The 26,477-nt window shown below is 39.3% G+C and overlaps 8 protein-coding genes across 12 annotated transcripts in view; 2 read left to right on the forward strand and 6 right to left on the reverse strand.

Annotated features, from left to right (window-relative positions):
• Positions 1-900: 900 nt before the first annotated feature.
• Positions 901-9,619, reverse strand: LOC6572875 (V-type proton ATPase 116 kDa subunit a1). Of its 3 annotated transcripts, none has more exons than XM_015166637.3 (6): positions 9,439-9,619; positions 3,927-4,064; positions 2,236-3,866; positions 1,916-2,177; positions 1,617-1,848; positions 901-1,554 (listed from the first exon to the last, which is right to left on the reverse strand). In XM_015166637.3, exons 2-6 carry the CDS (start codon positions 4,041-4,043, stop codon positions 1,289-1,291), a joined length of 2,508 nt encoding a protein of 835 aa, XP_015022123.1. In that variant the 5' UTR covers positions 4,044-4,064; positions 9,439-9,619; the 3' UTR covers positions 901-1,288. The 3 variants fall into 3 exon arrangements, with proteins under 3 accessions (XP_015022123.1, XP_015022124.1, XP_001998980.1); XM_015166638.3 differs by lacking the exon at positions 9,439-9,619 and adding an exon at positions 7,879-7,958; XM_001998944.4 differs by lacking the exon at positions 9,439-9,619 and adding an exon at positions 7,694-7,932.
• LOC6572874 (vesicle transport through interaction with t-SNAREs homolog 1B) lies at positions 8,021-10,939 on the forward strand. Of its 2 annotated transcripts, XM_001998943.4 has the most exons (3): positions 8,021-8,124; positions 10,309-10,478; positions 10,536-10,939. In XM_001998943.4, exons 2-3 carry the CDS (start codon positions 10,317-10,319, stop codon positions 10,743-10,745), a joined length of 372 nt encoding a protein of 123 aa, XP_001998979.1. In that variant the 5' UTR covers positions 8,021-8,124; positions 10,309-10,316; the 3' UTR covers positions 10,746-10,939. The 2 variants fall into 2 exon arrangements, with proteins under 2 accessions (XP_001998979.1, XP_032589047.1); XM_032733156.2 differs by lacking the exon at positions 8,021-8,124 and having other exon boundaries at positions 10,213-10,478.
• A 274-nt stretch (positions 10,940-11,213) lies between these two features.
• On the reverse strand, positions 11,214-13,317 carry LOC6572873 (WD repeat-containing protein 37). The gene is made up of 3 exons (XM_001998942.4): positions 12,748-13,317; positions 12,090-12,672; positions 11,214-12,034 (listed from the first exon to the last, which is right to left on the reverse strand). The coding sequence occupies exons 1-3, from the start codon at positions 12,899-12,901 to the stop codon at positions 11,287-11,289; spliced, it is 1,485 nt and encodes a 494-aa protein (XP_001998978.1). The 5' UTR covers positions 12,902-13,317; the 3' UTR covers positions 11,214-11,286.
• A 159-nt stretch (positions 13,318-13,476) lies between these two features.
• On the forward strand, positions 13,477-14,426 carry LOC6572872 (glucosidase 2 subunit beta). Of its 2 annotated transcripts, none has more exons than XM_015166636.3 (3): positions 13,477-13,717; positions 13,800-13,969; positions 14,049-14,426. In XM_015166636.3, the coding sequence occupies exons 1-3, from the start codon at positions 13,601-13,603 to the stop codon at positions 14,365-14,367; spliced, it is 606 nt and encodes a 201-aa protein (XP_015022122.1). In that variant the 5' UTR covers positions 13,477-13,600; the 3' UTR covers positions 14,368-14,426. The 2 variants fall into 2 exon arrangements, with proteins under 2 accessions (XP_015022122.1, XP_001998977.1); XM_001998941.4 differs by having other exon boundaries at positions 13,479-13,717; positions 13,782-13,969.
• A 690-nt stretch (positions 14,427-15,116) lies between these two features.
• LOC122756787 (histidine-rich glycoprotein-like) lies at positions 15,117-16,350 on the reverse strand. The gene has a single exon (XM_044007284.1). The coding sequence runs from the start codon at positions 16,348-16,350 to the stop codon at positions 15,901-15,903; it is 450 nt and encodes a 149-aa protein (XP_043863219.1). The 3' UTR covers positions 15,117-15,900.
• A 45-nt stretch (positions 16,351-16,395) lies between these two features.
• Positions 16,396-21,828, reverse strand: LOC6572871 (UPF0565 protein C2orf69 homolog). The gene is made up of 6 exons (XM_015166635.3): positions 21,652-21,828; positions 18,008-18,378; positions 17,835-17,939; positions 17,053-17,767; positions 16,772-16,937; positions 16,396-16,715 (listed from the first exon to the last, which is right to left on the reverse strand). Exons 2-6 carry the CDS (start codon positions 18,322-18,324, stop codon positions 16,396-16,398), a joined length of 1,623 nt encoding a protein of 540 aa, XP_015022121.1. The 5' UTR covers positions 18,325-18,378; positions 21,652-21,828.
• On the reverse strand, positions 18,385-20,331 carry LOC6572870 (TWiK family of potassium channels protein 18). The gene has a single exon (XM_001998939.4). The coding sequence runs from the start codon at positions 19,667-19,669 to the stop codon at positions 18,506-18,508; it is 1,164 nt and encodes a 387-aa protein (XP_001998975.1). The 5' UTR covers positions 19,670-20,331; the 3' UTR covers positions 18,385-18,505.
• A 2,167-nt stretch (positions 21,829-23,995) lies between the features above and the next one.
• Positions 23,996-26,477, reverse strand: part of LOC6572866 (sex determination protein fruitless) — a 136,184-nt gene continuing 133,702 nt past the window's right edge. Inside the window, exon 7 of the mRNA XM_015166630.3 lies at positions 23,996-25,688. Coding sequence (XP_015022116.1) covers positions 25,201-25,688 — 488 coding nt within the window. The 3' untranslated portion in view covers positions 23,996-25,200. The remainder of the gene's footprint in view (positions 25,689-26,477) is intronic.

Raw genomic sequence — 26,477 nt, forward strand, 5'->3', positions numbered from 1 at the left:
CAATTGGAAACCAATTAGAACGTTTCCAGTGAGCTCTAATATATACAGAATTCACTTTTCGTTTTTAGTTGTAAAACGTTTGTCAGTGAAGGAAGTTCATAGTAAGTTGATAGGTTGCTAAAAAGTGGCTAGACAAGATCAGAAAAGTTTGTGTAAATCTACTTATCAGACATATAACAGTCCGGCTATGTTGCAATATAAACTTGATATCGCAATATCCTTATGCTGCGTGAAATATAACAAATTTTAAGGTAAGCCCACTGGTTGTTTTTGGCCTTGTCATAGTATGTAGGCTAATTACGGTCTTTCGCCTCGAAAATTATAGATTGTAATATTTATTATCCTATTAAAATAAAATCGAAATCATAAATATTCTTCCAGCTCTTCACGATCTGTAATGTAAGAAACTCACGCGATTTTCTTCTATATATATGGATGTACATATGCCTTTACATTCATACTGTCTATATGTATGTATATATGGATACATATATAAGCCTACTCACATGCATGCAGATTGCATGTGTATATATCTTATTATCTATCAATATCTATTTATCTTTTAATCGTATATATTTATATACTTACGTCCAAGTCTATCTATCAATCTTAGATATACATACATATCTATCGTATATACGTACAATCAGATACTTATTTTTACATATACATAGACTCACATACATGCATATATGCATATGCTGTATAGCTGTTTATATGTATATGTATGTGGACTATTCTACTTCCAGAATTCAGTACCTTCTACATTATAGTGCATCTTAGATATATACATATACATATACGATGTACATACAAACATGATGCATATATATAGATAACATTAATAATAATTTAAATTCAGATTAGATGCCCACTAGGTAATAGATAAAACCAATTGAATTGCTTTTCTCTTCTTGCTTTATTATTATGAAACTAGTTAACTAAATGATTAAAATTTATAATAAGGATATCGCAAGGCACACAAATATCATCAAGATAAATTTTAAACAGGCATTAACCGAACTGATTTGTTCACTAATTCATTTGTTTAACAACGAATATCAAATTATTGCTTAAAACGGTTTTTTTTTTTTTCATTGAGAATACATAACAAAGGACATTTGAAAACGGATGGAATACATGAAACTGAGGGAACATGTGGGAAGAGTACCACAATACTGACAGTATTGAGAAAACGAAACATATCAAACAAAACAAAATAATATATATGCATATATAAGTAGATATATATGATATTCATAAAGTTGTGGCTATTGCTGTGGCGCGATTACTCCTCCTCTTCGCCATCAATAATTGCCTTGAAGCTGAAGGGCTGGAAGGCATAGCCCAAGCCTTCGTAGAATTTGCTCATGAACTCCACCCAGTGCAGACGCAGGGTATGCAGGAAAGCAGACAGGCCCTCCATCATGACCAAGATGGCCAAAGTGAACAAGCACCAGGCGCCGAAGATGATGAACAGGCCAATGGCACCGGTATAGGGTGGCATTTTTAGACCCATCGACAGCACCATGTTCCACAGCACCTCAGAGAGTTCTAGAGGGAAATCAGATTACCATTAATATACAATGTCTGCTGAAGATTCGTTCGGCACTTACGAGCATGAGCCAAGGACAGAGCCCAGAGACGCAGATAGGAAGCCGTATGCGAGATGGTGCTGAGCACATATTCGATTGTGTGAATGGCTTGATGAATGTAGATTTCGCTCATCGGCTCGTCATCGTGACCGTGCGCACCGCCAGCGCTCTCATTGCCGGTGGAGCCAGTGGGCAATGGTGTCTCGCCCTCGGCCAGTTCCATGTTGCCAGTCAGCTCGCCATTGTGCTTGACCTAAAACCAAATCAAATCTCAGCAATAATCCCAATGATACTCAATGAGTTCACTTCGGTCCACTTACGTGTGCGACCTGTTTGCTGCGGGTCATTTTGATGTACAGCGGCTTGCCGAGCAGCATCCATGGTATGCAAAGGAGGCCAATGACGACAAACGCCTTCTGCAGCTGAGGCTGAGACTCAAACATGTATTCCTTGCAGCCACTGAGGGGCGGTGTGTTCTTGAACAGCATCATGTTGATGAACATGATCAGCACAGATGGAGCACAGCCAGGTGTCTCGGGCTGGTTGCTGGTGAATCCGTTGTACTTGAACCACTTGAAGAACCTGCAAGAGATTCAAATTTATATATTCATTGAGTACAGTGTTTCAAATATTAACTTACATCATGAAGCACATGTAGCCGAAGAGCAGCATCAGGAACAAAATTTGTGGCACAAACTCCAGCAGGATGGAGGAGTAGCGCTTGAAGTGCACAAAGTTGAAGACGGACATGCAAACGCCAAAGATCATGTGCAGTACGCCGATGATGATGGACAGCTTCATCTTGAAGCTGTTGAGAAAGATGATCTTGTTATCAGCGAGCTGCCAAATGGGATCCAGGCCCAGAGGATAGACGCCCTGAGCGGAAGTGTTTGGCGACATCTGTAGATGCTTGTTGGACAGGACCGTCGACGTGTTGTAGTTGTTCACCCAATTGGTACCGAACAAATTCATAGACTTCGAGAATATGTCGTTGTAGATGATGCCCGTGTAGCACGAGAATAGACCCATGAGCAGAATGATGTAGCGACCGCCAAAGAAGATGTTCCAGATTTCGCCGCCACCCTTAATGCGGCTCAGCTTATTCTCGCTGAGCACCATCCAGGCGCCGAAGAGCAACAGGATCAGGCCGTGTCCCAAATCGCCAAACATCACAGCGAATAGGAAGGGGAATGTAATGCAAGTGTACAGAGCCGGATTGCACTCGCGGTACGAGGCGATGCCATAGGCATCGATCAGGTTCTGGAAGCCGCGCGTGAACTTGTTGGTGCGATTGAAAGTCGGCGGCTGTTCGTGCGTATCGATGACGTTGAGGAACGATGGAATGGTGCTGCCCACTGCAGCTGAGCCGTCGGAGAGAGCCTTTTGCACAACGTGCAAGTCCTTGGTGGGGACCCAGCACTCGCCGATGAGGCACTTCTTGGTCACATCCATGTTGAACAGATTGAGCGTATGATATATGGCCTTCATCTTCTTGACCATGATCGACCACGAGGGCAGATTCTTGGAGACCGTTGCGAGCACACGGCTGCGATGATCCTCGGTCTGGCTGAGCACCAGCTTCAAATCCTCGAGGCGAGTACGCACATTCTTGACCATCTCCTCGCGCTCAACGTGCGAGCTGGGACAGGGATACAGCGAGGCATGGAAGCCGGTGCACACCTTCTTGATGCGATTCTTCAGCTGCTCGCCCTGGAAGAAGGCCACAAAGACGGTCTTGAAGATGGGATGACCGGTGGCTGGATCATTCAGAGGTTCGTCCAAATCGGAACGCTTAAGGAACACATTGCCACGCGAGATGCGCCACAGCATGCGCTCAAAGCCAAAGACGCGCTCACGATTGATGACGCCCGCCACGAATCCAAGACGACCACGATGCTGGACGACTGCGTCATCGCCACCGGCGCCGCCACGATTGCTCGTGTCCAGATTGAGCACCTCCTGGTCGGAGAAGAAGCCCTGGGTATTCTCCAGCACCTTGCGCAGTTCCGTCAGCTCCAAATAGTTGGACTTCATGTTGACCTCGTTCTGGGCCAGCTCAATCATCTCCGTCTCGGTCTTCTCCAGATGCGCCTCCAAATCAATGATCTCACGTGGATTGGGCGCCCGCGGAATATCATCCTGGATATCGGGCAACGCAATGCCGTCCTTCTTAATCTCCGTTTCGATGTAGCGTATCTTTCGCTCCAGCTCATCGCAACGACGCACCTCCGTCACGAACTTGCGTTGGAAGACGTTCACCGTGCAGTTCAACTGTGGAATATCAAGAGGGGATTAGAGAGGACTTTCGTACGAATCGTGCGTCCCACTTACGTCGCGAAACTGCACACAGCCGGTTTCGCCCAGCTCCGAGACGGAGGTGTATGCGGCCTCTGGTTGTATAAACATCTGGCATAATGCCATTTGTTCACTGCGGAACATATCCCCCATCTTGGCGACGCTTTACGTTCCCTGCAAGAGCAAAACAGAACGAGAAAGACAGAGAGTGAGTGTGTGTGTGAGTGAGATAGAGTGATAAGATAAGAGGGGAGGCAGGTTAGTTGGAGCATTCCACAGACATGCAATTAAAATTCAAATGGGAAAAACAAAAATCAACAGCCAGACGAAGACGTCGCCGTTTGGCAAATGATTTGAATTGTGTTTCTTTGTATTTGTATTTGTATTTTTGTTTTGGCCTAACCATGATGACAGCCACAGCCAATGGCTTTTTTTGTCTAACCTATACGATACGACAAACAGGTGAAACTCAATTGAATGAACTAACAATGTTTTCACATTTTTTACTATTTACTCGTAAATTAAGATCATATCATTTATAATAGATAGTGCATATATGTACATATGTATATAACAGACAGTCTATATAGGGTTTATATTAAAGCACAAAAATGAGAATTATTATCTTTAATCCAAAATTTCCATTCCTTAAATTTGTTTAACCGAATCCAAAATATCATTTGATCGCGAATGTGATATTTCACATTCTTTATATATACGTATATTTATATGAACATGTATATTTACTCTTTATATACACATCTATATCATATTTACTCTTTATACACATACATACATATATACTATGCATTGCAATGTAAACATATATGAATTTACTTTCATCAGGTTAATAAACTGAAATTTAATCAACTGCCTTTGAGAATCTTACTTGCAAACACATTTTTCAACACTTTTGACAGATAAATTGATGTTCAAAATGTAAAAAAAAAAAAAAAAAAAAAAAAACAGTTTTATGATTCGAATCAGAAATCAAAATACCAAATATATCATTTTTAGATAATGTCACATTTCACTGCCACAGTTCGTTATTAGCGGGTTCACTGTACCCATGAACACATGCTGCATGCGCCTGGCCTGCCATTAGAACGTACCCAAAAGCGCCGAGAAAACTTTTATTGGCTCTGTTTCGTATAGCGTACGGATTTTGTATTTGCTTTGCATACTAGTATTTTGATTTTTCCCTTCATTTGTTTATGCTTATTATTTACGCAGAATGTATTCAGCGGTAATTACTTCTATACATTGACAGGCCCTGGCGGAATGGCTATAATTCATACCATTACGTTGGCCAGGCTAAATCGCTTCGATCATAACTCAGGCCCATATGTGAATAGTTAACTAAATGAGTTTCTGTTCTCAGAATTGAGCTTTTATTAAATTATTCCATTTGTTGTGTATGTAAGATTTTCAGACAAAAAGGTGTCTAAAAATGTCTGTAAAATTGTATGATTCGAACGAAAATGTATATTTTTTTTTTATAAATGCAACTTATGTTGAATATTAAAAAAAAAAAATCTTGATATTAATTGTGAATATACATAAGTATACATACATATATGTTTAAATGTTTATATTTCATTATATATTAAAATATATAAATATGTATATACATGTACTTGCATGCAAATATATTTGTTTTCCTTGTTGTTTTTTTTTATTATAATCATTAATTATTCGGTTTATGTAACTTTCTGTCTTATTAACTGGCATAATATTAGAAAGTTGACAAAGTCGATTAATCACATTAACTGATAAATGTCCGCTTTATCAGAATGCTACATATTAAAGTATATGAATATGTTTATGCATACATATATACATACATATGTACATATATTGACTGTGACCAAATGAATTTGTCAACGCTAACAGATAATGAGCGTGATTAATGTTTTTTTTTTTTTTTTTTGTTTGTTTTTGATTTTGTTTTTCTTTTTTATTTAGTTTTTCGTATGATTTAATTGGAAAGAAAACTGCAATAAGCCACACAGTGCGGCTGCTGCGGGTGCTCTGTGCTGCCTGAAAACAAAAGCGAAAAAAAGCTGAAGTAGAACAAATAAAGTGTACAAACAGTCGCGACACGCCAAGGTTCACTGTGACATCATCAGACTCGGGCAGTCAACGACACGGACGACGCGTCGCACATTATCGAACTTTAATGGCCTGGCCAGGAGAATTAGCTTTAGCTTATGTACATATCCACACACACACACACACACGCACACGCACATACATATACACACCCAAACTGACATACATACATAAATATGTTTGTACATGGCAGAAATGATGATAGATGTACGAGCACACACACACACACACACACACATTGAATGCTCGTTAAAAATCTTTTTTTGTAGCGCGCCATCTGCCGGGCATTTGCAATCAACTTATGCTGGCTTCTTGGCTGCCAACCAGCATAGTTAGCGCTTGCCCACACTATATAAAACACTATATATAAATAAATATATGTATATGTATATAGCTATATAATTGTAGCAACAATTCCATTTTGTAACTGTATTCAAATTACTTTCAATTGGAGCATTTGCACATTTCTTTATCGTGCCTGTTGCTCACACTGCTGCTGTTGCTTCAGGAATGCTACAAGTATTTCTATACCCTTACAGAGAGTATTTACATATTTGCATCAAAGCCAACAGCTGGTCACATATTTTAAGATTGAGATATTTTTAATCTGAAATATATATGTATATATTAATTTGCTGATACAGATAATTTGGGATAGCCCTATATAGCATAGCAACAGTCGTTTATTTTTAAAAGTAAAAATCTTATCAATAACGTAGGAATATATATATATTGTTTTTATACGTATACATATAACTATATCTATATATATATATATATATATATATATATATATATTTATATACTATATCGTATAGCTCCGAAGCAATCAATGTGGTATTCGTTATATTACAACTATACTATCTGGAATTGTCGCAACAGGCACTTAGTAATCACCACCGTAAATGCGAATTTTTCTTAAACTTTTGATAAGTTCATCGTGTTTTTTCGCATTGTATAATAAAATATTATCAAAATTCATGAGTCTATATATAGAAATGTCGTTCAGCTAATTTGGCGCACGCCTTCAATAAGTAATTCAAAATGGATAACTGTTTACAACGGAAGTCTCGTCTTATATTGCTTTCGTGCCGTTTATCAATAGCTGATTAGACTGTACTTTAGCTATAGCCATTATTAGCTTGCCTCAACAGTAATGAATTTTCAAATAGAGCCAAACAATCAGCAGAAATTACGAAATTATCACCGAGTTCGCAATTCCTCAAATGATAAGGTAACCCAACGGAAGCCAACTTATAAAAATAACAACTCACTATAAACAATCAACAATTAGCACTTTAATGTGCACTGAAATGAATGCCGAACAGGCTAAGGTATAACACTTGAAGTGTATAACAGTTTAACTAGAACAGTACCATCAATAAACTAAAGGGCTCATAAATTCTTAACACGCTCGACATTACTAATCCATTTGCAAAATTTACATACATATATATATACATACATTTACATATGCATACACATACATACATTCATAGCTGACTTTACTGTATGTAGATATGATTGTGTGCAACTTTATTTTATGGCACTGTCAGCAACTGTGCCTCACACACACACACACAGTCACACTATACACACACTCACACTCGTACTCATGACAGGCAATGGGGTATCGTTTTTAATTAAGCTTCAATTAATTTGAAACGTTTTCAGGCTACATTTCAACTTGCCTTGCAAAACACGAAATGCTGCGCTTTCAATTCAATATTTACACATACATATGCACAAACATATAAACAGCAATTGTATGTGAGTTTTTGGTTAACCACTCAAAAAATATACAAATAATTTTTCTTTTCAGTTTCTAAACACGCACAACTGTAAACCAGTTCAACTTCAAAACAACTAAACACACCGTTGCCGTCTGTTCAAATGCTCTCGCTCTCGCCGCCTAGCCGTGCCAGGGTCTGATATTGGTCTGACAGTTAGCGTTTGCCTTTCGCTGGTCATTTTCGTGAGTAAGTCGGACTACGAGCGCGTAATGTGTGGGTGCTAGCAGTTTCTGTCTCTGTTTGCCTTTCGCAATAATGCATACAGTATGTAATTGTCAATGTGTTAGTGTGAGTGGGGGCGCGGGCGCAACAGCAAACGCACGAAACGGGTGAGTCTTAATCACATTTTAACGAAGCAACAGCAATTCGTGTCTCACGCCAATAGCGTTGACGACCCCCATGAAACAACGCCCATGCTAGGCGCAGTTAATATCTCTACGGTAACGAAGTTTCGTTAAAATATTTTTTGTGTTTTGTTTGTTTTTCGCTCTCATGTATGCTTGTTCTTTTCGTGAGCTCTCTTTAGCATGTGTGTGTGTGTGTGTGTCTGTGTGTGACGTTTAATTTGGTTATTTTTTAACCACTTTTTTCCTACTGACTGTTTTGCTAACTTCTATTAATGAGAATCAGGCGCTTTAAGTTAAGCAGATCACGAATTGTTATGCAACCGATAAGTGCTATTGATAAACAATAAGGAAATATAAAATAGAAAATATTTAAAAGCCTTGCCCAGACATTGATTACCAGATGAAATGTTACATAAGTGGGAAATTCCTCTGGAGTACCTCGCAAGCGTTTAATCCGCTGAATAAGTGCAATACTTCATATATTGTAGAATCTCTAATCTACAGAATTTATAGACTTCAATTCCATAGGCAAATATATGAAAACGATCCGCCATAGCTCTAATCAAATTGATTGATTGAGGTGCTTTTGAAGTTTTATGATCGGTCTATAAATCATAATTCAATTGAATTGGATGATACTCTAATGCCAAGAGCTACTTGAGAGTTGCTTAAATTAATTTGAACACGCATTCGAAAGATGTTCTCTGGGAAAAGTGCAGGTCACATGATATGGAGATTGCATAAAACTCAGCTCTGTAACGCCACTGTCCGCACACACACACACACACACACACACATATATATATATATATATATATATATATATATATATATATATATATATATATATATATATATATATATATATATATTTATATATATGTATTTGCTCGCGAGCGACCTGTTGACTAACGTGCGTGAGAGATACACACAGATACACGCAAACAGATACTCGACACAACTACAGTTAACAGTTAGTTACGCTCGCTGTGGACAGGTGGCGCGGTATTTACTTTGACACAAGTCTCATGACCATTTGCACTACTGTGATGAGCTCTGCTCACGTGCATGCAGAGTAATTGTTGAATTCTTAATTGCAGCATTTACTGTTTAATGTTAACACTCGTTTTCATGCACACGCATACTGTCTAACTTTTCTTATTGTTTGGCAGAGGATCACCTTGAAGTCACACGCGAATCGAGTTATGCATAGTATAGACAAATACATTTCTCCTTGTTTGGATGTCTACCGATAATTTATTTGTCGTTTGAAACTTTTGTTTATGGCTTGCTTACCTTTGCAGCTTTGAGACTGTTTGTTTTTTATACAAAATATTTAAGATTCCACAAGCGTACGTGCGTTAAATTTAGAACTTGTTTAGCCCGTTGCGCCTGCCTTTGTATAGGTTGTTAAAAACGATCTCGACGCAGCCAGAGGAGCACACGTCTGGTCAATACCAGCGTTCAGTTGCTTGTGATTTTAAGTATTTAGCTGAGGCGAGCGCCGACAGCAGCGAGCTCACACACACATACAAACACTCTCTCTTTTTTTTCTCATTCTATCTCTGTCTGACTGTATTTCCCGCTCGTAACTTTACTTTGAGAAGTATCTCTGTGAGAGTGGCGACGGCCTCCAAGCATGACAAATACATACGCATACGTGCACACATACATACATGCATTGCCGCATATAAATATGTCTGATCAAGTTTTTTTTCTCTTATCAGAAATCGAAATACAAAAGTCCAAGCGCCCGCAAGTGATATATGTACATATGTATGTTTGTATATATATTTGTGTTGTTTGTTGTACGAAAAAAGAGACACTATCAATAATATAATTAACAACGTCTTAACATAGTAATTCCCAGGGCTCAATAAGCCAGTTGATATTGATTGTGTCAGTCTTATAAATCGTCTCTAATGTTACCCCAATACCAGAATAAATACGATTCTTAGCAACAAAATACGTTAATTTCGAATTTGCCCATATATACATATATATGCATATGTGGTTATTGCTACCAGGGCTACCATAGTGAGCAGCTGCTGTGGTGGCTGGTCGATATTTTTTTATTCATTGTTTCTTTTTGTGCAGTTGATATGTTTCTTTTTGTGCAGTTGCTTAATTATTGAGAAAATTATATTCCATTTTAATATTGAAAAGGCCGTAGCATGTCCTATGACGGCTACACCCAACTGCCTAGCGGCAGCACCGATCACGACCGACGTCAACAGCAGGTAATAGCAAACACCTACGATGTCCTGCAGCGCACCACCCAAAGCATTCAGCGCTCTAATCAAGTGGCCATCGAAACGGAAAATATGGGCACCGAGGTATGATGACAAATAATCAACAAATCGAATATAATCAACAAATATCTATATATGCAGGTACTTGGCGAACTGGGGGAGCATCGTGAATCACTGCTGCGCACTACTCGCCGTCTCGAAGACGCCGATCAGGAATTGTCGAAATCTCGCATAATTTTACGAAAACTGAGCCGCGAAGTTATCTACAATAAGATTGTTTTAATTTTGATCATTATCTTAGAAGTAGCCATACTCATTGGCCTGCTGATCTTAAAGTTCGCCCATCTATAGAGGCGAATCATTGAATTCCAAAGCTATATTCGGAATATGAATATGGATTTTATTAAGTATTTTGTTTTGTCTTATCTAACATTCATTTTAAACCCATGCCTTAGACATATGTATATGTATATAGAGTTAGGATAATGTAAATCGTATATGGAGCGATATTAATAAAAACACAGCTAACAGTTATGAATCCCTTATCTATACACATTTTACAAATTGTATATAATAGGATAACAATAGTTATATACATATATATTCATGTATATATCGCGATTATTTGGCATAAAACAAATTGCATGCTACATGGAGACGAACGTATCTAAAAAAAATAGTTCACATTAGCATAATACTTGATATACATACATACATATACGACAATTTAAGTTGAATACTCGCGCTGCTATTTGAGATAACAAAATGACACGAAAATGATGTGTTCGAGGGATATTCGCTTTCATAAGGACAATCAAGTAAAAGCATTAAAATCGTATTATATTTTATATGTATTTTTGGTCTGCAATGCAGCTCAGCGTTTGATTAATTTTCAATTATCCTTTGGTAAGACTATGGACCAGCCAAATACGCGTCGATCGAAGCCGCACGAGAACAGGTCACAATTTAAGACCGGCTCCTCAGACCAGGCCACTGATGAGACCATGCGTCTGTGTCCCTGGCGGCTGGTGCGCGGCAGGCGAGCCACTCGCTGTCCATTTAAATCGAAGAGACGGATCTGCCTATTATCGTGGGGTATTGCTATGATGCCGCCACTGGAGACAGCCAGGCGATTTACGGATGAGTCAGTCCGTATGGTGGCAAGCGCGGAGCGCATATTGCGCAGCTCCCACACTTTGATGGTGCGATCATCCGAGCCCGAGACGACTTTATCGTTGCGCGCAAAAACGCTCGAGGTGACCGTCTCGGTGTGGCCCTGGAAGACGGATACGGCGGGTATAGGATCGCGGAAGTCCCATAAACGGAAGGTGGTGTCACGTGAAGCGGTCACAACTAAACGCTGTGTAGGATGTGCAGAGACATGGGTAAGCTCATGATCATGGCCGGTCAGCGGTTGCAGCGGCTGTGCCGTCTCCACGTCCCAAAGTATTGCCGTGCGATCCCAACTGCCGGTGATAATCTGATCCATGCTCGAGAGCCAATCAGCAGCGACCACAACTGAGAGATGCCCACCGGGTCCGGTGAACTCACAAAGTGGCGTACGCAAAGAGTCAACACGTTCGCGGTCCTCCAGCTGACCATCACTATCATCAAGCTCCTCTTCAGACGAGTGTCCTTTCCTAAAAGTGGAAGAGTTAAATATAGGCCATTTGGATTTTATTCGCAATCTCTTACTTGGGCAATTCCCAGTTGACGGCTGCTTGCCAGATGTGTGCGGTACCATCGCCACTGCCGGTCAGCACCAGATCCCGACATTGATGGAACTTAATGGAGTTGACGGATCCAGCGTGTCCCTGGTACTGTAGCAGGCAGCGTCCGCTCTCTATGCCCCAAATGCAAGCGGTGTGATCAGCTGACGCTGTGCCAATGATGGGCTGACCCACCTTGGCAGCCACCTGCCAAATGCCATCCTTGTGGCCGCCAAACTCGCGCACCACCGAGCTGACAACCGTCTGAGCCTTGAAGCTGGAGACGATTCGACTGGTCTGTGCCTTGATTTTATTGCTGGCCTTCACCTTGCTGCCACCTGTGGCGCTGCTCAGCTTGGCCTTGAGACTCTTGTGTGTACTGGAGGCAGCTGCTAGCAAACTGGCACCAATTTCGTCGCCTAGCGGGGCGGAGGGCGTAGCAGGCGTGGCTGCCAGCGAGGCGCCACCACTGCCCGTGGCAACGAGCGCTCCGCCTGCTGCGGAACGTTGATCGTACGGTGTCAGTGACTCTTTGGTAATTGCGGTGGCATTTTCCAGCTTATCTTGAACTGCAAACAACAATTGGCCAATAATTCATTTGCTTTGTTAACTTTTAATCCAACTCGATTCGGGTCTATACTCACGATTGAGGTTCTCCAAGTAGAGCTGCTCGAACTCCTTCTCGATTTGGGCAAACAGGTAGTGGAGGCGGCTGCGAAATGGCGCATCCTCGGGTATTATGGATGCGTCCTCGGTGAGACTGGTTAGCCGCGTTTTTGCTGCTGCCGTCGATTTCATTTTAATGTTTTTGTTTTCCCTGTATATTTGTTTCTTCACGTTTGCCAGTTTATTTCTGACTTCCGCAGCAGAGCGTTTCCCGTCACCTGCGTTCTTGCTTAAAATCCAATTAGTGGATAGTTTTAATGATAGCCGTTCGACCTTTATTGATCCAATTCCATATTATATATATATACATAGATATACATATATTTGTGTTGCAAGAATATTTTTCTTTCGGTTTTTATCTCTTACAGTGCTGGGAAGCATGCAATTGCGAAATGCAAATCTTTTACAACACTGTGCATGCAAGCAGCAGCTGCATGAAAACATTCAAATACAAACAGCTGATTGGTTTAACCGTAATGTGGGCACGGTGTCATATTGAATGCCCATTGACAGTTTTACGTTTTCATTATTATTATTTCAATATGTTAACAATTTAATTTCTATTATCTGATTGACTATTTCTCATATAGCTAAGTAGGTATATTAGACAAAAAAGAAAAAGCATTTACATTTGTGACTTAGTTAACAGAGTAAACAAACAATTATTACAGCTGCTATGCTGTTCAGCTGACTCATTCACATAAGGGTTAACATTTGTTTTCATATTTACATTACTTGGCCACATCGCTGACGCGGAACTGACTGCCAAACAAATAAACATAGATTAAAGAATTTTATTAGTTTTAACAGCTATTCAACAGATAATTGAAAATGCGCAAAACATGGGTGAAGCGGGAAAATATATATTACAAGCCATTCTACAAGGATAAATCGAAAATATTTTTTCTCTTAATATTTTTTGTTGGAATCTCATTCATCGCCTATCAGGTTGGAAAAAGAAATCGTGTTTTTTTTTTGCGCGTTTCTATTAATATACATAAATTAATAATAGGCCTTCTCGCTGAATCAGTTGCCCAGCGTGCAGCAGCTGCGACGGAAGCACAAACAAATGATGCAGTCTCTGGGTAGTAAACAGCTGGACGTCGACGACTTCGATGGCGGAGGCGGCTTCGATCCTGGTAAGGATGCCGATCTGGCTGTGCCAGCAACACAAGGTGCCGATGCTATTAAGATTATACGGTATGTGTAAATGTGTGTGTATAAATTTTTGTGTGCTATTTGACATATGTTTAATTATGGCCACGTCTACCATTTGCAGGGGCATACGACTGTTCGACTACGACGCATACAAGCCCAATTACAAGGGCAATTTCAAGTGTCTGGATGGCAGCAAGGAGATACCGTTCGACCATCTCAATGACAACTATTGTGACTGTGTTAGTGATGGCAGCGATGAGCCCAGCACGAATGCCTGCTCCAATGGACGCTTCTATTGTAAATACCAAAAAAGGCATATCACGGGCCGGGGCCTGGACGTCTGGGTTTGGGCCTCTCGAGTGAATGACCACGTGTGTGATTGCTGCGACGGCAGCGATGAGTGGACGACAAATGCCAACTGCCAAAATCATTGTGCGTAGTGTTTTGTTTGTGTTTCGTGTGATTGGCTTAGCAGGACACCGAAAAACAACAAAACAAAGCGACTCGACAGCTATCTCATGCGCATCTCAAAGATTACTCCATCTAGTTGATAAAAAGGCATCACAACTGATATTTTTTGTAGAATATTTTACGATAAACGTGTAATTTATTTAAAAACAAAAAACAACAGAAAGGTAACCATGCATTACATTTAAGTAGATCGAATAAAAATACGTAATTCATAAAGATTTTCAAAAAAAAAAAAAAAAAAAAAAAAATGTGATTCGAAACTTACTTTTTGGCTCTTCCAATTGGGAATCCAGTCTTCTGGTCCAGCTCCTCGCCAACCCCCAATAAAGTGCGTTTATGCTTAATTTCATTTATTACTAGACACGCTAGAATCAGAAGCCTGCTTTACATAGAAGTCTATTTAATTATTTTTTTTTTTTTTATAATGAAGGTATCATTCCATTTGATATCTCCTCATTTGGGTTTTGGGACTTGCAACATAAGTATTTACTTACTTTCAAGCCGTACAATTTTTACTGACAATTTTGAACTGCAAATTCTAAAAGGTACGAAACTTTTTTTTTTGTTTTTTTATAGATTACTATGTAAGTAAAGTTTTGCAATCCCATTGTATGCTGCGTGTTGGAGACTGTTTTGCATTTATCTTTTGTATATGTATGTTGTCGGGATTTGATGACTCTCTTTTATCTTTTTATATTAAGGAACGTTTCTGCAAATATTTAATTCTTGCTTTTTTTATTTTGTTTTATTTTCATGGAGTTGGTCTACTTAGAATTTTGTAGTACAACATTGAACTACGTACACAATACATAGAGCAAAATCGTTTGTTTTCCTTTGTAAGTAATCTTACAAAATTCATTAAATAAAGTACAATAAAGGCATTACTATTATGATTAATTGATTCTGTAAGCCTATTTTTGTTAAGGTTTTGGAACTTAAATTATGCTTACTTAACGCTAAGTAATACTTAATCAGAGTTTTTCATTTTTATTTTATTTTATTTTTTTTTTTTTGCTTTGTTTTTGTTTTTATTGAATATTGTTTGGATACTTCCGGCTCTATGTTTTTGTGGATAAATTTGATTTTTTTGTTGTAGAAATTCCTGTTGATCGAAATTGTTAAGTTTGATTTAAATGCGTAGGCATTTTAAAATAGGTTGGAAGTGGAAAGATTGTGTGTATTAAGGGGAAAAGTATAAAAGTAAGAAAGATGTATTATTATTGCACTGACGAGATTTTCCTTTTCTTAAGTCTGATAGTATAAAAAGGGGGGAAAGTAAAAAAAAAATAAATAAATATTTTTGGACAATACGCATAAACTATAGAAAACAAATGTACATTTAGAATCTGTTTCAGCACAACAATTGACGCGACCTTAGCTTTACATAATTCGTATAAAGAGAGAGAAATTTCAGTGGGGACACAACTTAGGCTACCTTAAGCCATAAAGTAGTAGCATAAAATATATTTTTGTATAGATAGTTTATAATTAGGTGTACAAGTCTAACGGCAAAGCGTATAATACAATTTTTGCAGTTTGCGTTTCGTGCGACATTGATGGTGATTGTGCGAATGATTTGGCTGCTGGTGATGGTGGTGGTGGTGATGATGGTGGTGATGGTGATGATGATGCCTGTGAGAGTGCTGATGTGAATGTGCCTGTTGCTGAAAGTGTGTCCGTGCTGTGGTGTGTTGCTGCTGCTGTTGTTGCTGTTGCTGCTGTTGTTGCTGCTGTTGTGGTGTATGGCTTTGATGATGATTATTTACAATACTCGCCGTACAGGCCGTGCTTGAAGTCGAAACAGCACTGAGAGCCACCGCAGAGGAAATCAGTGCTGCGGCCAAGCGAGAGGACGCCGACGACGAGGCGGCATCCGTTGATAACAGCAGTTGTTGCTGCTGCCGTAGCTGCTGCAGCTGCAATCGCTTAGCAGCGGCGGCGCCCTTGCGCATCGCATGTAAACGCCGCCTATGGTGGTGTGGATGCAATTGAAGCTGTCACTTTGCCTCATCGCTGGCATCGAGCAGATTGTTGCTAGCACCGCTCGAGCCATTGTTTGTGGCCACAATTGGCTGCTCATGGCCGGGCTGCTGCTGCAACTGCTGCTGATTGAGCGAATGGACGTGCTGACAGAATGCCTGCAGCACCTCAAAGTGCGTCATCAGATTCGCCGGCTGGTTATCGTAGTGCAAGTGTCGCGTAATGGGCGCATTCAAGCGCCGCAACATCTCGGTGAACAGCTTCTCCTCCTTGCGTATCCAGGGCCGCCGATCGTCCTGCACCTGGTAGGGTGTGAGGTGCACATGTATGTTCATGCCTGAAAAGTAAAATGCAATTAATACTGGAACTCGACAAAGTAGCAGGCAAACAGACCCATTCGCGTAAGCGTCTCCAGCAGGCTGCGTGATGTGATCCATGTGTTCTTCTGGCCGCCATGCCCGCCGTCCAGCCAATACATGTCCGTTATGCGCGAGAGCAGCCGGCACATGCTGCTGTCATCGGGCGTCAACGTTTTCAGATAATGAAACTCATAGATGAACTGCAAGCAAACGCGCATCAATAAATGTTCAAATGTTTAAGTGAGAGTTTTTGTAAGATTGGATTGATAACGTAGTAAAAATTTGTTAGCGATTTTTACACCAAATGTGACTCACTTGATTGAGCACGACGCAGCCCTTGCTGAAGCCTATCAGCACCAGCTTGGACTTGTCCAAGTTCAGATTCTCCCGCCACCACAATGGATTATTCTCGGACGTTGGCGTCGCCGGTCGCGGCTGCTGCGGTTGCGTTGGCAGCGACGGTTGCCGATCAGCGGCGCAATCATTGCTGCTGTTTGTTGTGTTGTTGTAGTGATCCACATTGTTCATTGGCGCTGACGCGGCCTTAACAACTGTCTGTTGCGGCTGCTGTTGTTGCTGTTGCAGCAGCTGTTGTTGTTGCTGCAGCTGTTGCTGCTGTTGTTGGATGTTCGACTCTTGATGATTGTTAAGCAGAGCATCTTTATTGTTGCTATTGTTGACATTGCCACCATTGTTAGTAGCTGTGCTCGTCTCCGTGCTGCCAGCGGAGACGATGGGAAAGATCACGGCACCATCTGCATCCACAGTCACATTCTCCTGCACCTGCAGTATATCTATGTCCATTTCCTGACTGCTGTCGTTCGCCGCTGCTGCCGCCGCCGCCGCTGCGGCAGCTGCAGCTACTGAGGCTGAGCTAGACTCTGAGTTCACAGTGGCATTTGAGAGCGTCATGGCAGCTGCTGCTGCAGCAGCAGCAACGGCAGCCGCTGCGGCCGCCGCCTGGGCTGCCTGGTCGAGTATCTCGTTTTCGGGTATTGAGATCAGGCGTTGCGATAGATTCTGTAGCAGTCTGTGGGTCAGAAAAGGAGATAATTGAGATTATTAAATGCTCAGATAACAATAGACCTAAAACTCACTTTTCTAAATGTTGCAGCGCATGGTTCATGGGCGTATGATCCGGCACACCTGCATTATTTCCACGCACGAAATTATCAAAGCAACTGAAGGTCTTAAATTCCATGCTAAAAGCAAAAGGCAAAAGCAGAAATTAGTCAAGCTAAAAATCAGATATCGCATTTGATATGCTTACCGAACCGGTCGTATGACTATAATGTGGGAGCGCGGAAAGGCTTCGCGCAGCAATATCGCAGAGTTCTCCAGATTGTATTTCATGTAGCCGCGGCTGTCGCGGTTCGTTTCCATGCTCTCCGGAAAGTCCTGCACATCGCCACCAAAGTAGATAATTGCCTTGGAGTCATCCACATGCTGCGACTGCTGGCGCACAATGGGCGGACAGTAGACAATGTCGTTGGCGCGATTCTGAAAACCGGCCACGGAGAATATTCGAAATGGACCGGCCGAAGTGCTTGGCGTGCATAAACGCTCCCCGCTGCTGCCGCCAAGCATGCCCTCGAAGTTTCGAATCCGCTCTTGTAGTTGCAGAAATTGATCAATGGTGAGCTGAGAGGAAGATGAGAAGCATCAGAGAGCAATCCAGGCAATACTTTGAACAGAGCCAGCAGCAACCAGACAGACATACACACACACACACACTTTCACGCATACACACACTCTAACACACACACTCCTAGTAATAATCATTATCATAGAAATCGCGAGGATCGCCACAGCAGCCAACGAAGCGATGTCGCGTATCCTCCACACACAGTTTGGCATCCTCCTTCATCTCCTTGAGCTTTACCGACACTTCCTCCCGCATCAAGTTGCGACACATGGCCAACAGACCCATGCCCAGCAGCATGTATATGAAATTGATGGCCAGCTTGAACTGCTGATCGGTGATGCGCTGCAGATCGGACACCTCATTGGGATCGGCGGAGATGTCTTCGCGCAGTTTCTGTGTGGCTGCGTCCACATCCGCTGCTGTGGTCAGCGAGGCGCCCGGCACAAAGTCACCGAAGCCGATCTTGCACAGCGACGTCATGCAAAAGTAGAAGCTATTCAGAAAACTCCACTTCTCCCAGTTGGCGAACATAATGGTGCCCGTCAGCACATAGAAGATGATGACCCACAGACAGGCCGTCGACGGCACAATGATCTTCTTGCGCAGCGTCAGGGCGCCCAGACTGCCGCTCTCAAGCGCCTCCAAGCGTGCATCGTAGTTGCGCTCCTGGGTGCACTCGTGCATGGAGCGATAGAGAAACTTAAAGGAGCGCGCCAGCACACGTCCCATGTTGAGGAAGTAGAGTATGTAGAGGGGTATGCCAAAGGTGGCGTAGATGACAGTGAAGCCCTTGCCCCACGGCGTGCGCGGCACCATGTTCCCATAGCCAATCATTGTGATCACCGAGAGGCAAAACATCAGCGCGGCCGGAAAGCTCCAGATTTGCGCCGGACTCCGGCCCACATAGCCGTTCTTGATGATCGCCGCGATTTGCACCTGGTAGGCCTGCAGCACGGCATTCGTCTCGTTCACCCAAAGTTTTTTATCAATCAAATTGAGCTCCTCGGTGATGTTCCACAGCCGTTGCGAGCAATTGTAACGCAGGCTGAGCACCACCTTCGCCGTCTCGTCCACATACTTGCGCTCGATGTTCATAAAGGCCAATGCGCCGCAGATGGCATAGAACACAATGAGCGCGCCCACGCCCACCTGTGTGCACATGAAGGTGACAAAGTTCCTGCAGCAGCGCTTCACACGTTTGCGCGGCTGATTGCTGGCCGTCGACGAGACGGTGGACGCCTCCACGCCCAGCATCTGGGGGGAGCTACGTTGAAATTTGTTCGACATGTCCGCCAGTGGCCAACGGCAATTACATAGTTATATAACTCTATGCTGGATCAATTCTCACTTCTCCTCACACTAGATATATATATGTATATTTGGAAATATATATGTTTATTAAAATCGACAAACTATTTCGTTTTATGTGCAGTTAATTGGAAATTTGCTTTGGTTATTCGTGCCCGAATGGTCGAAAATCAGCACAAATGCTATAAATAAATCCACGCACTGCCGCCACACAGCATTTTCCGCCTAAACGAGTCTCTTGGCCAAATGCGCTGCGCGCCGAACGATGTGGATGCGATCGATGCGGCCGCCAAAATTCAACTGTTTGCTCGAAACTCACTCACAAAAAACAAACTCAACTGAACTAGAATTTCTCTGGGGCAAGCAAAACCACAAAGCAATAGCAACAACAATATTTGGAAAGAGCATCGCTAGGGATTCAATGGAATTATTTTTGGGATACAGTAAACGCGCCAAAGACGAACAAATCCCTTGGGAACACAGCCAAAAATGTTTCAAAAAAATTAATAAAAATGTACATTAAATTAGCAAAGTAGTTGTAAGCGAGGGTAGTTAAAAGAAATGGTCAGATTTGACTTGAAGATGATATTAAAGCAAAAAATTAAAAATTGTAATTATTGAAAAAAAAAAAAAAAAAAAAAAAAAATTAGTTTAAGACAGAGATATTTCAAATAAAAAATAATATATAAAAAATTCACATTTTTTAATATTGTTTTTAAAGTCTCTTAATAATAGTATACATTAAACACAAACTGCAGAAAACACATGTACATATTCCTACACTTTTAGCCCGTCATCACTGTACACGCTCACACACACACATATATTCTTATTTAACGATTTATGAACTGTGGCATCGAAAAATAGAAAATTCATATCTCAAGAAATTCTATTTACATTTTAGGTTTTTAAGATATTTACGCTATGGCGCGAGTCCGCGCTGTGGGCGTGCGTCTACGAAATGTCTTTGATTAATGAATCAAATAGTTTTCATGCTAGTGAACGTAGTACTACAGACCCAAATACATGCATACATACATACATGTATGATAGATAAATGCAGTGAAAAATTATCGCGGATTATTTATGCGTTTATCACACGCAGCTGAAAGACCAATAACAATAAGCAAAAGCACAACAAAGTGTCTGCAAAATATAAACAAAGAATAAAAAGCGCGAAAAAGAGCGCAACAGCAAAAAAGAAAATAAATAAATTTGACCTACAGTAAGACCTAAAGAAGCGAATTGATAAGAGCAAAAAAAAATAAAATAAATAAATAAAAACATTTGCATCATTTTTTTTCCTAAATTCACTTGCATAACACTTTTCTTAAGAAAAAAAAAAAAAACAGTAAACAAGAAGAAATTGAAATAATAAACACTGATTTTTAAGGGTCGTTAACATTCCGCTTAGCCGGTTTAACCTGTACACAGACAACAGATACACAAGAAGAGGCACGAAGATCAATGAATGCGCAAAAAACGGGTCAGCGGCGGTGGTTTGCGGTAGGCAAGAGTTGCATTACGTGGGCGTCGCATTAGGGGTGTTCACGCCAGCAGCCGCCGTAGGATGTGCCACGAGTAACTGGGAAGGGGGTAGGGGGTCGGCCAGAGGTGGCGCTGCAACTGCAACAATTCTGCTCAGCAATGACCCTGAAGATGTCAAATAAATGGCCAGTGGCAAGCGCAGCAGCAGCAGCGACGGCAGCAGCGGCGTCAGCAGCAACACCAGCTCTGAGGGGTGAAATGCGTAGCGAAGAGATGGATTTTTTCAATACACTCACTCATATGAAAACACATACACACACGCATACACTTCAGCCTCACATACACTCGCGCGCATACACACACACACACAACGCACACATATACAAATATTTCACGAATTTATGCAAAATTTTCAGCGCACCGCGCGAATTTTGCACTGGCTGCATAGATTGCTTCTTGTATTGAATACTTACGCCGTTTTTGTTTTAATTTGTTGCAATAATTTGTTTATTTATGAAAATATTCCCGCGTCTTTTGCTTCTACACAGTTTTCTTTAATCTGTGCGTCTGTATTTTTAATTTTCGTATTTTTACATTGATATTTTCACACACTGCAACTATGGGCACACAAATCCTGTTAAAAATCCCAAAACTGTGCACCACGGCATCTGTGTGACCGCATCGACAACATACAAAATACCAAATAGTAATATACTAAAACTACTGAACAAGAAGGCGAACTGTCAATGTATTCCGACGGTGTGGCAGCGCTTCAAAATGTGGCAATAATTTTGAAAGTTGTTTGAATATATGGCGGGAACCCGTTTGAAGCTCGATATTTTCGATTCTCTTAGTATTTATGATTTCGATTGCTTTAGCATACAAATATTCAGTACTGTCAAATTATATGTACATATCAAATTGTCTAGTTATTTCGTTACCTCTCACGGATTTATTGATTATATCAATATTTGTATTTTTCCATAGCTTATATAAATGCCGCTCTGAAGGATGAGACGCGTAAATTGGTTGAATCATAGACTTTGTGTTTGGCTTTTGCACTTAGAGACTTGCCAGTCTTCAAGTCATTTATACTTACTATGGCACATACTTACTCATATGTATTTATTTCATCAATCTGTTGAATTTATTTTAATAAAATTATCTGAAAGAGAGAAACAACCAACATTTGCAATCAACCTCCCGAAAACCTAACGACTTGAATTGTGCTTCCAACAGAGAGGACTTTCAACTAAAGCTATATGAAACAAACTGTTTATTAATAATAATCATAAATTTTATTTGGTTTTGTTTATTTTCTTTTTTTTTCGACATTCAAATGCTGCTAGGTGTGTATATTTTGATTTGTAATTTATTTATTTAATTGGAATAAACTTTGCAATATATATATAAATATAATTTTATACATATATAATGCAGATAATTGATTAGACGACGAAAAAGTTTTTAGTTTATAATAATAAAGATATATATATAGTATATATATATATATTTGTATATGCACGTATTTGAGCACGAGTTTTGTATTTTTCTTCATTTTTTTGTTGTTGTTAATTGTTATTTATATAAAATTGTCGAGTGCAGAGTGAAAAAATAATTACAGTAAATCTGGTTAAGTGTGGTGCGAGATACTTCATTATTTTGATTTGTTATTATTTTGCTACTTTTATTTATCAGATAGCAGAGCCCTATGTATATATATATTTTTTTCTTCTGTTTTTGATTTGTATATATATAAAAATACGCTCGAAAGAGTTGCGCTTGCCCTTTTTTGTTTCTTCGCTTGAGGTCATCCCAATTTAGCATTTAGTATTATTTAGTATATCTGTTTAGTATATAGTATAATTATTATTTTTTTTTTTTTATATAATTTCATATTTATTACATTTTTGGTACATATATCTGTGTGTTGTTGTAAATGTTGTTGCTGCAATATTTTTGTTGAAGAGTTTTTAAAACTAAATAAAATAATAATTATATATATATATATGTATATTCATATGCATATATACATACGTAACTTAAGCGTAAAAATAATTGGTAAATTATCAACTAAGAAATATTAAAATTTTTGTTTTATTTTATACATTTTGTGCTTTGGACCGAAATATAATAAATTTTGCTTTAAAAACATAATTATTACAAAAGCATTTACATAACTAAAAAAAAGGCAAGCAACAGAAATTTATGAAATTTAACATTTTCATGTTGCCTCTCCCTAATTATTATTATTTTTAATTCATTCACTTGTATTCATAATTTTGTTTATGTAAAGTTTTTTGTGCCGAAAATATCACATTGATTTTTTAATTTTTAAATTTTAATTATTTTTTCTCTTATCGTTTTCATTTATTCTTCAATAAGTGCCAAACCATAAATTTTGTTTATCACAAAATGTCTAAAATTAATCAAAATTGCTATTTATATTTAATATTAAGATTTTTTTTTTTAATTTTTTTTTTGTTAATTGTTTATTTATGTTTAAGAAAAAATCCAATGAGTTCTAATCGAAGCATTTACTTAGATATTTATTAAATTTAGTTTACTTAACAGTTGCTGATATGAATTATTTCAAAATTTTATATATTTTTTTGTTTTTATTTTTATTTTATTTATTTATATGTTTATATACTTAAGCTTAACGTAAGTGTTTAACAAAATTGTGAGGTGGTTCAAGTGGTTCGCATTTAGTCTAACAAAACATAAAATTAAAAAAAAACTTTAACCATACAAAAAGTTGAATTAATTTAACGCAGCTAACAAAACAAACAAAATAGTTGTTGTTGTTGTTGTTGTAATTAAAATAGTTTGCTAATATATAGTAATTAAAATATTAATATTAAGCAATCAATCAACAATAAAACTGAAATGCATTTGAGGTATATCAAAATTTCTTCGTAGTTCTTTGAGTAAGCAATGTACTCTGCAAAAATCATATATATGTATATATATTTATATCTATATATAGTAAAATTAATAAAAATATTTGCATATATATGCGTGTGTGTGTGGGTTTGTGTTTGTGTGTGTATGTGTTTGTATGCCAACTAAAAGTCTAATGTGATAATATATGAGTAGTATACGAGTAGGTGACTGTGACTGGACCTTGGACTGTCCTCTTCTTCTTATTATTATTTTTTTTTTTACTTTTACATTTAATTTTATAGTTGTATTTAATTTGTTTATATTAGGAAACGACACGCAGAAACCTTTAAAGTTGTTTTTTGTTTTCTTTAGTAAAGTTTACATCGAATGCTAAATACACGCTAGATTTTCGACTTAAATTTAGTTAGTTTAGTGCCCGGTTTTATAGAAGGTGGGGCTACTTTAGTTTAAGCAACCAAAACCGTTATATAGAATCTTTATAGCAAATGAAAAACATTCGTTTCTATAGATAGTCCATTGATTTCTCATTAGCACATATGATGGTATGTGTTCTTCTTCTTCTTCATGCATACTTTAGTATATATATATATAGTTTATAGTTATTTCATTATTTTTTCATAATTTTCATTCTTTTTTGTTTTTTTGTTTTTAGCATCTTCGGTTCTATATATTTTGGGTTATTGCTGATTGAGGCTTTCAAAATTTGGCTCCGCATATTTGGGGGCAGAGTGAAATGTACAAAGCGACTAAATGCAAGTTATATATCAGTTATAAAAAAAAACTGTTATACAAGTTATAACAGTTATAAAAGCTGTTATACAACTCTTATAAGTTATATAACTGTCATATGTGTTATATAACTCATTTTTGTTGTTATATAACTGTTATACAACTGTTATAATTACATATGTATATCTATTTGTTAGGTTGAACTCCCGAGTCGAATGAAAGACACTTAAACGTTAGTAGGAAAAGACGCGACAAATCAATTTGGATGTCCTTTACATGTTGTAGTTGTAGTAGTAGTAGTTGTTATTGTAGTTGCTAAATGTTGTCCGCTGTGTATAGCCGTAACCGTAGCCGTAGCCGTAGCCATTCAGCCGCCCGCCCCGCCTTTACATCGAGTTGAGCTTCAGCAGTCGATCCGGATGTTTGACCCGCAGATGCGATCGCAACGTATCGATGCGACTGTACGTAGCCGGGCAATAGGGACACATTGAACGCTGGGCGGTGTGGGAGTGGAAATGATGCCAACGATTGGTCACCTCCTTGCCGCAGGAGCGACAGCGCCACATGGTCCCCGGATCCCGAGACGGCGTAAACATATTGTGATACGACATGGTGTGATGCGAATTGTGACCGGTGCTAGTGGGTGTTGTAGAGCCGCCGCCCAGGGCGGCCGCCTGCCCGGCATTGTAGCCGTGGGCGGGGGGTGTGCCGCCGGCGGTATTATGGCCATTGCCAGCAGCGCGTATATAGTGCAAAGGATGATGGTATTCGCTCTTCAACGCGGCCGACAGCTGCATGCCGAACGGCGGCGGCGGGGGCGAGGCCGACGAGGAGGTCGAGAGCGGTGTCGAGAGGTGGTGACGAGCGGCGAGGCCTGTTGTCGAGAACGAGAAAGAGAAGAACAGACACACAACAGCCCGTCGAGCGGGACGAAAATCAGCCCAGAGAAATAGATCGTATTTGTTTTTGTTTTTGATTTTTTTTTTTTTTTTGATTTTTGAATTTGGTATAGATTTGTTTTTTTTTTTTTTTTAATATGATAAGGATAGTGGGAGCGTGACAGAGAGAGATAGAGAGGGAGAGAGATTGAGATAGAGCGAGTTAGAAAGAGAGAGTATGATAGACATATGGTAAAAGAGAGAGAGAGAGAGAGAGAGAGAGAGAGAGAGTTTTTTTTGTGAGCAAAAATAATATTGGTTGTCATAGGCAAATACAAACTAAAAATTTGGCGTAACTAATTAATTTTTATATATACGAAAAAAAAAAAAACACAAAAACAGACTATATTTACTATATACATATATATGTATATATATATGTATGCATATATAGCTGTTGGCTAACTACGTTCAAGCAACTTAATTAACATAACGCGCATCAAATACAAAAAATAGTTCGAGTATGAAAAACAAAAGGAAAAAAAAAATATATATATAAAAAACGAAGAGAAGAAAAATAATATAAAAAAAACTAAAAATACAAATTTAAAGAAAAACTATGTTCTTTTAGCTTGTAAAATTAAGTATTTCGATGCCCTTCACATTCAAGCGTGCAAGTTGTATTGATTTTTGTTTTTTAAATTTAAAAATTTCAGCTCATTTTTTTTATATTAAAGCTAAAACTAAATCTATAAATGTATATATATGTATATATAGCTAGGATC

This window comes from Drosophila mojavensis, unplaced genomic scaffold, assembly GCF_018153725.1.
Source record: "Drosophila mojavensis isolate 15081-1352.22 unplaced genomic scaffold, ASM1815372v1 contig_16, whole genome shotgun sequence".
In the NCBI taxonomy this organism is placed as follows: Eukaryota; Metazoa; Arthropoda; class Insecta; order Diptera; family Drosophilidae; genus Drosophila; species Drosophila mojavensis.